The 8,442-nt window shown below is 60.5% G+C and overlaps 1 protein-coding gene across 2 annotated transcripts; it reads left to right on the forward strand.

The window, feature by feature from the left end:
* The first annotated feature begins 482 nt into the window (after positions 1–482).
* PTMA (prothymosin alpha) lies at positions 483–5,490 on the forward strand. 2 transcript variants are annotated; one of them, XM_042950503.1, is made up of 5 exons: positions 483–728; positions 3,479–3,550; positions 3,817–3,913; positions 4,418–4,491; positions 4,738–5,490. In XM_042950503.1, exons 1-5 carry the CDS (start codon positions 684–686, stop codon positions 4,783–4,785), a joined length of 336 nt encoding a protein of 111 aa, XP_042806437.1. In that variant the 5' UTR covers positions 483–683; the 3' UTR covers positions 4,786–5,490. The 2 variants fall into 2 exon arrangements, with proteins under 2 accessions (XP_042806437.1, XP_042806438.1); XM_042950504.1 differs by having other exon boundaries at positions 3,820–3,913.
* Positions 5,491–8,442: the final 2,952 nt, after the last annotated feature.

Raw genomic sequence — 8,442 nt, forward strand, 5'->3', positions numbered from 1 at the left:
CTGCACAGGGCACCGCCCCGGGCGAGCGCAGCCCAGCACCCGGCCCTGCCCTGCCCTCCCCTCCCCTCCCCTCCCCCTCGCTGGCAGCCGTCGTGCGCGCCGGTCGCCGCCTCCTCTTCCCTCCCCCTCCTTCCGAGCAGCAGCGGGGAGGGGAAGACGGGGGGGCTGGGCGGGCAGCTTTGCCGCGCTTTGGCTTTCTGCGTCAGCAGCCCCAGCAAAACAGCTGCGGGAGCGCGCGCCCAGAGCGCGCTCGCGCGCCCCTCCCCCACGGCGCCGGCGCCGCCGAGACCCGGCAAACTAAGGCCCTGAATGACAGTGCGGCCGGCGACTGCGCAGCGCGGGACGCACCAAGGCACTGCCGCTTTAAGCACGCTTGCCCATTGTTCGGAATCGAGCCAATGAGCGAGCGCCCGCTCCCTGTGCTCAGCCAATAGCATTCGGGCAGAGGAGGCCGAGCGCCGCCCACTAATCTATATTAAAGGTTCTGGCGCCGCGTGAGTTCCCCACTGGCTGCTCTGAAAAGCCATCTTTGCATTGTTCCTGCGTCCGGCTTCCCGTTCGCCGCAACCACCTCCGCCGCGCGCCTCCTCCGCCACCCCGGACTCCGGCAGCTTTGTCGCCAGAGTCCTCGAACTCTCGCTCTCCTTTTAATCCGCTGCATCGGATCACCGGCGTGCCCCATCATGTCAGACGCGGCCGTGGACACCAGCTCCGAGATCACCACCAAGGTGAGGCTGGACGCCGCCCGCCCCTTCGGGGTCCGAAGGCTGCCGCCGGAGCGGTGTTTGGCGCGCGACGGCTGGGCTGCCCCAAGCTCGCTGTCGTTTCTTCCTGTGGAGAGACTGCTCGCCCCCGGCCTAGGCCCCCCGGCAGCCCACTCTTTTGTGTGCGGGGGAGGGGGCGGGAAGCGCTGCGGGCAGACGTGATGCCCGTCGAGGAGTGGGCCGGGGTGCCCTCGGGGTCCCGAGGGCGGGTGCGGGGGCTGAGGGGCTCGGGTGATGGGTGTCGCACAGCTCCTGAAACTTGTTTGTGACTCGTCTGAACAGTGGCGGGAGGAGAGGGGCCGGGCTGGGGGTCGTCAGCCCGCAGGGCACACGGAAATAACTTTGAAACTCGAGCGCGTTTGGAATCGGAAGTGCTGGGGGGGGTGCGCGTTGCAGGCGCGGGTCGGCTGCGGGAAGTGGCGGCTCCGCAGCGAGCGCCCGCCGGCGGCGCTGCTCTTTGTTCGGAGCCGGGCTGCCTCGTTTCGCGCCTTGCAGCGGGTCCGAGGAGCTTTATCGGGACTAAGCTCTGATAAGGCGGAGTGGGGCAGCGGGTCAGCCGGCCGCTACGTCGATTGTCTCCGCGGAGGTGTGAAGGTCTCCTCCGCCCTGGGGGCCCTCAGGGAGGGCGGGGATAGGCGTCCTCCGGGGAGAGTGCTCCGGGAGCAGCCGCCCAGCTTCAATAATTCAGCGGTGCCGGGTTTGGCTGTGGAGGAGGCGAGCCCACGCGCCGTTGGGGAGGAAACGGAAAGTGAAGGAACGGCGCGCCGCGGCGACGATGGGCGCCCCCCGCGGCTGCCCGGGAAGCACCGTGTGCGCGGCCGCTCCGGAGGCGACGCGGACACGAACAAAAGCTGTGGCCGCGGCTGCCCCGTTGCGGGGTCAAGCCGGGCGCCAGAGGTGTTTGGGAGACTGGTGCTGCGGGTTCACCGCCCTCGGTTTTGAGGTCTTGGGCGTTTGGCGCAGCTCTGGTCCTGCGCGCCGGGTAGTTTCCGCGGCCCGCGCGGCGAGCGTCTCCGCCCTCAGCGGGAGCGCGGCACTTTAAGGCACATCGGCGTTTTTACCCTGAGGCTCTTGTCCGCGCCTCTCTCGTGCCCCTACGGGGACGGGGACGAGTCACCTTGGCGTCTCCTTAACCTCTGTGCCCCTGGCGTCACCTCTGGCTCTCTCCCAGGGGTGACTCCCCCTGCGGAGTGGAGCTGGCGACTGGGATCTCCGCAAGGGCTTCAGCCCGGCCCCCTCTGGGCCCAGCCCGGGAACTAGTCGGGGGTGGAAGGGTCGGCCCTTCCCGGTGCGGACGTCCGCGTTCGTTTTCCTTCCAGGCAATTTCCCGCCGGGAATAAATAGCGCGTGGAGCGCGTCCCCGACGGCCTCGGGCTGCCGGTCTGAGAAAGCCCTGTGGACTTCGGGGCGGCCTCCCGCGGGACTTTGCCCGCCAAATGCGAGACGCAGGCCCACGCGTCGAGGCCTGTGGTGGGGGCGTCGAGAGACCCGGAAAGACCGGCGCGCAAGTCGCGCAGTGGCCGGGCCAGCGCAGCCCGCACGCCCCGGGTCTCCAGGGTCAGGGGCGCACTCGGCGGCCCTGGGCCACGTGCTCCGCGCGCGCGGTGCGTGCCGAGGTCCGCGCGCAAAGCCCGCCGGGCGGGGGCTGCGCGCCTGCGCGCCGCGTTCTCCCCGCCCCCACCCGCTCCCCGGGGCTTCGGCCGCCAGGGGGCGGGAGCGGGCGGTGCCTGGGTTCGCGGCCCGTCGGCCCGGGGTAATGGGGCCGACAGGTGCCCCGGGGCCGCTCACTGGATGGAGGCCGAGCTGCACCGGCGCCCGGCCCGACGCCTGTTTGTGTTGGCAGCCGGCTCGGCAGTGCCAGGTGGAAAAAGTTACGGGGCTTTGGGGCGCCCCCGACGGCGTTGCCCTTTGGACCGTGTCCACTCCTCGAGGTGCGGCCGAACGCTGAGAGCCGCCGCGCGGACAGCGAGAAGCTGGGAGGGAGATGGGGAGCTCCGGGCCGCGCGCATCTGAACAAGGGTCGAGTCACCCAAGCTGGGGTGCATTTCCCGGCAACGGTCTGGGACCTCCTGGGACAGCTGTCACATATAGGGGATTGGTGGGTTCGGGTTTTTTCCAAAGACCTGCCCTTGCAGGTCCTGGGCTACGGTGGGCTTGGAGCTTAAGCTCGGCTCTAAGGCGGCCTCCCCAGTTCTGCCTGTTTGCTTCCTCCCATTCCCTTCCCAGGCTAACCCGCCCACGGGAGTTCTCCCCGCAGCGCCCGGGCCCTCCCTCCATTACCTTATTTATTTATGGCGCATACCTGCTGTCTTCCAAGGAGGATTTGTGAGAGGCGGAGCTCCCTCTGGTTGGAAACCAGTCTGTGATGGGTGTGTGAGAGTGAGGTGTTCCCGGGCTCGTCTGCCCAGCCAGACGGGTTTAAGGCTGTGGTGCCACAGTGGCTCTTTTCCTAAGAAGCATGAGTAAGGGATGGTGGGAACAACTGTAGGGGACGGACTCTTTTTGGTGTGTTTCTTAAGGGTTGAGAAATCGGAGGAAATCTTGACCACAGACACCCTGGGTATCCTGTGGCCCTTCCTTGCAGAGTTTCCAAGTGTAATACGGGGCTGTTAGGACACCCACATCAGCGGTACATACATGCCTTGAGTCCTGGGCCTCTTTGCCAGCCCTGGGTTTCTCAAAAAGACTTACTGGTTCCCTCTTACTTTTTGAAGGACTTAAAGGAGAAGAAGGAAGTTGTGGAGGAGGCGGAGAATGGAAGAGACGCCCCTGCTAATGGGAACGCTGTGAGTGTCCACCTTCCCCATGACCCCTAACTGCTCCCGGCCAGGAAGTTCTCACTCCAGCTTGGGTTTAATCCTGGTTAGGGGAGGAGGCTGAGCCCTCGGGCAGTTCCTGCATGGTGGTCCCCTGGTGGAGCTTTAGGAAGATGAACTGATGAGTTCTCTTAGCTGGTCTGGGACTGTAGACGCACTGGTGGGGTCCCGGGGAAGGGATGGGGCAGGACCGATGGCCTGTTCTCATTAACAACCTGGTTATGTTTTCTGTCGAGGAGAATGAGGAAAATGGGGAGCAGGAGGCTGACAATGAGGTAGATGAAGAAGAGGAAGAAGGGGGAGAGGAAGAAGAGGAGGAGGAGGAAGGTGACGGTGAGTAGCCTTGTTCATCTCCCCTTTTGGGGTTACCTTTCCCTTGCTTTGTCTAGAAAAGGGGCAGGAACTGGGGGTTTCTGGGGTTGGAGGCCGGTGGACCCCCTGCAGGCGGGTTTGTACTGTGGAGTTCGGACTTTGTTGTAGGCTAGTGAGGCGGAGCTGTGCCCTATGCACCCACACTGACTCCCTTTGGTGCCTTCCGCGCACTGATCTGTTCATCTGTCCTCTTGGGGTGCAGCCGGCTATGTGGGCCCTTTTTCTTCCTCCGAAGACTTGTGCCGGTGTGGCTGGTGTGGTACCCTGGCTGCCCTGTTTGTCGGGCTGCAGAGATCAGGGGTCTCTTGTCCTGGCGATTCTGTTCCTGGCAGATCCCCTGAGGCGCTGTGGTGTTGCGTGTCTCTCCCCCCGCCAAGTTCTGGCTGTCGCTGGGTGGGCAGGGTACCAAGATTCTTCCCTTAGTTGAGGAGGCAGCATGGTTTACCCTGGGGTTTGGTTCTGCAGGTGAGGAAGAGGATGGAGACGAAGATGAGGAGGCTGAGGCAGCTACGGGCAAACGGGCAGCTGAAGATGATGAGGTGGGTCCTGGCTTGGGTGTGGCTTGGGGGCTAAGGCGTTACCACCCGAGGGGCTGCCGATTGGAGTCTGGGGTGGTGAGTGGTCCTGAAAGGCAGGCTCCCTTGTCTTGAGCAGGAATAGGAAGGAACCTAGGCCTGCCTTCCCAGAGCTCTGGAAGCCTCTGGAGGGGCCAGTGCCTGGCCCCTGCTTGGCTATGCCAAGCGGTGGGGGCGCCGCAGGGGCCTTGACTGTCTTTCTCTGCCCAGGATGACGATGTCGACGCCAAGAAGCAGAAGACCGACGAGGATGACTAGACAGCAAAAAAGGAAAAGTTAAACTTAACAAAACAAAAAAAGGCCACCGTGACCTGTTCACCCTCCACTTCCCGTCTCAGAATCTAAACGTGGTCACCTTCGAGTAGAGAGTCCCGCCCGCCCGCCCCACGCGGGCAGCGCCACCCGCAGATGACACACGCTCTCCGCCACCCAACCAAAACCACAACGTGAATTTGCAACAGGGGAGGAAAAAAGAACCAAAACTTCCAAGGCCCTGCTTTTTTTCTTAAAAGTACTTTAAAAAGGAAAATTTGTTTGTATTTTTTATTTACATTTTATATTTTTGTACATATTGTTAGGGGTCAGCCATTTTTAATGATCTCGGATGACCAAACCAGCCTTCGGAGCGTTCTCTGTCCTACTTCTGACTTTACTTGTGGTGTGACCATGTTCATTATAATCTCAAAGGAGAAAAAAAACCTTGTAAAAAAAGCAAAAACAACAACAAAAAAACAATCTTATTCCGAGCATTCCAGTAACTTTTTTTTGTGTATGTACTTAGCTGTACTATAAGTAGTTGGTTTGTATGAGATGGTTAAAAAGGCCAAAGATAAAAGGTTTCTTTTTTTTCCTTTTTTGTCTATGAAGTTGCTGTTTATTTTTTTTGGCCTGTTTGATGTATGTGTGAAACAATGTTGTCCAACAATAAACCGGAATTTTATTTTGCTGAGTTGTTCTAACAAAGCTGTCTCAAGCCTGTTTTTTCTGTGTTTCATTTCTCTTTAGACTTGAGGAGGGGGTGAAGATGGGAGGGGGAGGGTCTTGAGCTCAAGCCCAGCTATGTTTCCTGGGGATAGTGGGCCAAAATCCTCAGTTTGCAAGGAGGATGGATATGCCCGTTGGGCTGCATGGTGGGTGGCCATGGTGGTCAGCGACTGAGCCACGACAGGCCACCAAGACATGGGGAAGGACCCTGGAGTTCCGGGTTGAAGGGCGAGCTGCTTAACCTGGGTCGGTCTCCTGCTTACCTCATAGGGTCGTCCCACGACCTCCTCATTGGGTACCCTGGAAGGTGTGATGTCTGCAGCCCCAGGGACTCCAGAGGAACAGGCCCTAGGGTTGGGGTCTGCACTGGCCAGATGTGAGCCCGGGGCCAAGACCCCAGCCAGGCTGCCTCCCGCCCCCCCGGTAGGATAACTGACAACTTGGGCCTTTCCTGCTGGGGCCTCCCAATTAGTGTGGCCACAGTGGCTCCCCCTGGTGGTGGCATGTGGCATATGCCACCTTCTGGTCCCTTTAAACTTTTCAGGGCGCTAATGCAGCCTTGCCCTAATTTTCCAAGCTCCAGCCTGGAGAAGGAAGTAGGACCTTGGTTAGAAGGGCAGGCCAGCCTGACCCTTGAGCTCAGTTGAAGGTGGTAGCTGGGCACTTCGGATTTTCAGACACAGGTAGTGAGCAGTGAGGAAAGCTGAGTGAAGCAACGGTGACCTCAAGCTCAAGCCCTCAGGGAGAGGGAGCTATTGGAGCCCCCTAAGCTGCCTGAGGCCTGAAGATGAGCTTCACAAGCAGAAGCCCCCTACAGGCATCACTAGTGTGTGCCCCTGAATCGTGGTGGTACCCATTCTCTAGGCTGTCAGCGAGATTGAAGTCCTACTGGCTGACAGGCTGCAGGACCCACTGTGAGGGGCCTGTTCACTGAGCATGTAAATGTATGGGCTCTGCCACCCGCTGGGGGGACCCTGGGCCTCCTCTGTCCCTCCCGAATTCGGTCTTAAAGATGCCTTGCTCTTAGATACGCAGGGATGAGAGGGAAAGGGGGCTGGAAGGGGGTGGTGCACAGATCCATCCTCAGGAGGGATACGTCTCAGGTCGGTGTTCCTGAGCCTATGCCACAGGCAGGAGTGGGCAGAGGAGGAGGTGGGGACAAAAACCATGCACCCTCCCTACCTCCCAACACGGTATGTGGGAGTTCTTGCCTCGCACTTGAGCTGACTTACCCACTGCTTTATCCAAAGAGACAACCCTCTCCTGACAATCGCTCCCGTCTCCCTCTGCCCTCCCTCCACCTCAGGCCCTGCTCTGCATTAAGGAGTCTTCAAAACACCCGTGGGCAGTGAGGGGTTGGGGGGAGGGGGATGTTAGCTGAGGTACCCATCCACAACTCTTTAAGGAGAATCTTGGACAAGGGGACTCTGAGCACCAGGACAAGGGGTCCCGACAGCAGGGAGGGCCTCCCTGGGGAGGCAGCACTGAAGCTGAGACTGGAAAGGCCAGGAGGATGAAATCGGGGCGGGGGGGGGGGTTGGGGGGGGGGCAGCAGCGGTGCGCGGCCAGGCCCTGATGCAGGAGGGTGCTAAGAGCGCACGGGCAAAGGGGGCGGGCAGTCTGCACCAGGTGCTGAGGTAGGATTTGGGGGGAAGCCATGGAATGGCTTTAGTAGGAAAACTCCCTGGAAAGCACTGAAGTGACATCTGCGGAGTCAGGGGTCCTGGATTAAGAAGAAGTCCTGGGTGGAGGAGAAACAGGTGCATTTGAGATACAACATGGGGTAAAGTGTCAAGACTCCGGGATAGGTTGGGTGTTGGAGGCCAGGATCCCCGACCCCAGGCTGGGGCCTGAGCCCTTCGGCACAGGGAGGAGCCACTTGCCACGTGGAAGGGGCTGGAGATGAAGGTCTAGACCTGCACGGAAACCTTGCTGTGTTTGAGGTGAATTGTCAGAGGCTGTCGGGTGCACAGGTCTGGGGGCAGAAGAGAGGCCTGGGCTGGGCCAGAGTAACCGAGGCCGAGGTACGAACAAGATAGGCCAGGACGAGGGCCCGGCAAGAAGACACAGGGCATTAAGTCACACCAGGGAACACAGAGCTAGATGCTGTCCCTCTCAGTAAGTGAAAGCTCTGAGCCCAGGGCCACCTCTCCCTTCATCCCAGGCCCCGCCTCCCTCGCTCCCCAGCACATTAGCCCCCTTGTGTCCAAGGCAAGCTTGGTCCTCCCGCAGGGACTCTGCACTTGCCACTCCTGCCCCAGGGATGTCTGATTCCCAAACTTCTCATGACTCGATCCATGTTAGGTCTCAGTGCCAGTGTTACCTCCCCAGACAGGCCGTCCCTGTCCCTGACTTAAAGAAGGCCTTCCCCGGTTCTGTCCCTCAACCACAAAGCAGGTCTCACAATGTGAGCTCGTATATTTTACCGGTTTGTGTGTTTTTTGGCTGTCCCCGTGCCTTGTTTACCACGTTTCCCTGCACACAGTATTCTGCCGATTCCATTCATTCATTCATTCGTTCGTTCATTCATTCGTTCATTTACATGTGCGCCCAGTGCTCTCCGGACACCACAGGGCACCTCCGGGTTGTGAGACAGCATTCCACACCTTTGTCTCCCCCACCCTCGTTCGTGGATTCTGCTGGGCACCCCATTCTGGAGGGGGGTGGGGGGCTTGCCCTGCACAGGTGTTGGAGCCTGTGAAGACAAGTGTGGCGAGTCCTGGGCTGCTCAAGCCCCAGGCTGCCTGTCGCCCACTGAACTGCACCCAAACTGCTGCCAGGGTCGGGGTCAGATCAAGGCTTCGGTAGGAAGGAACTTCTGGCCCTGAGCACCCACCCCATGTGTCCCGCACAGGCTGGGCTGGTGGCTTCTCCAGGCAAGGCTGACCAGCTCCAGGGCAGCTCGGTCCTGCAGATGTTCCCAAGGCCCAT

Source organism: Panthera leo, chromosome C1, assembly GCF_018350215.1.
Source record: "Panthera leo isolate Ple1 chromosome C1, P.leo_Ple1_pat1.1, whole genome shotgun sequence".
NCBI lineage: Eukaryota > Metazoa > Chordata > Mammalia > Carnivora > Felidae > Panthera > Panthera leo.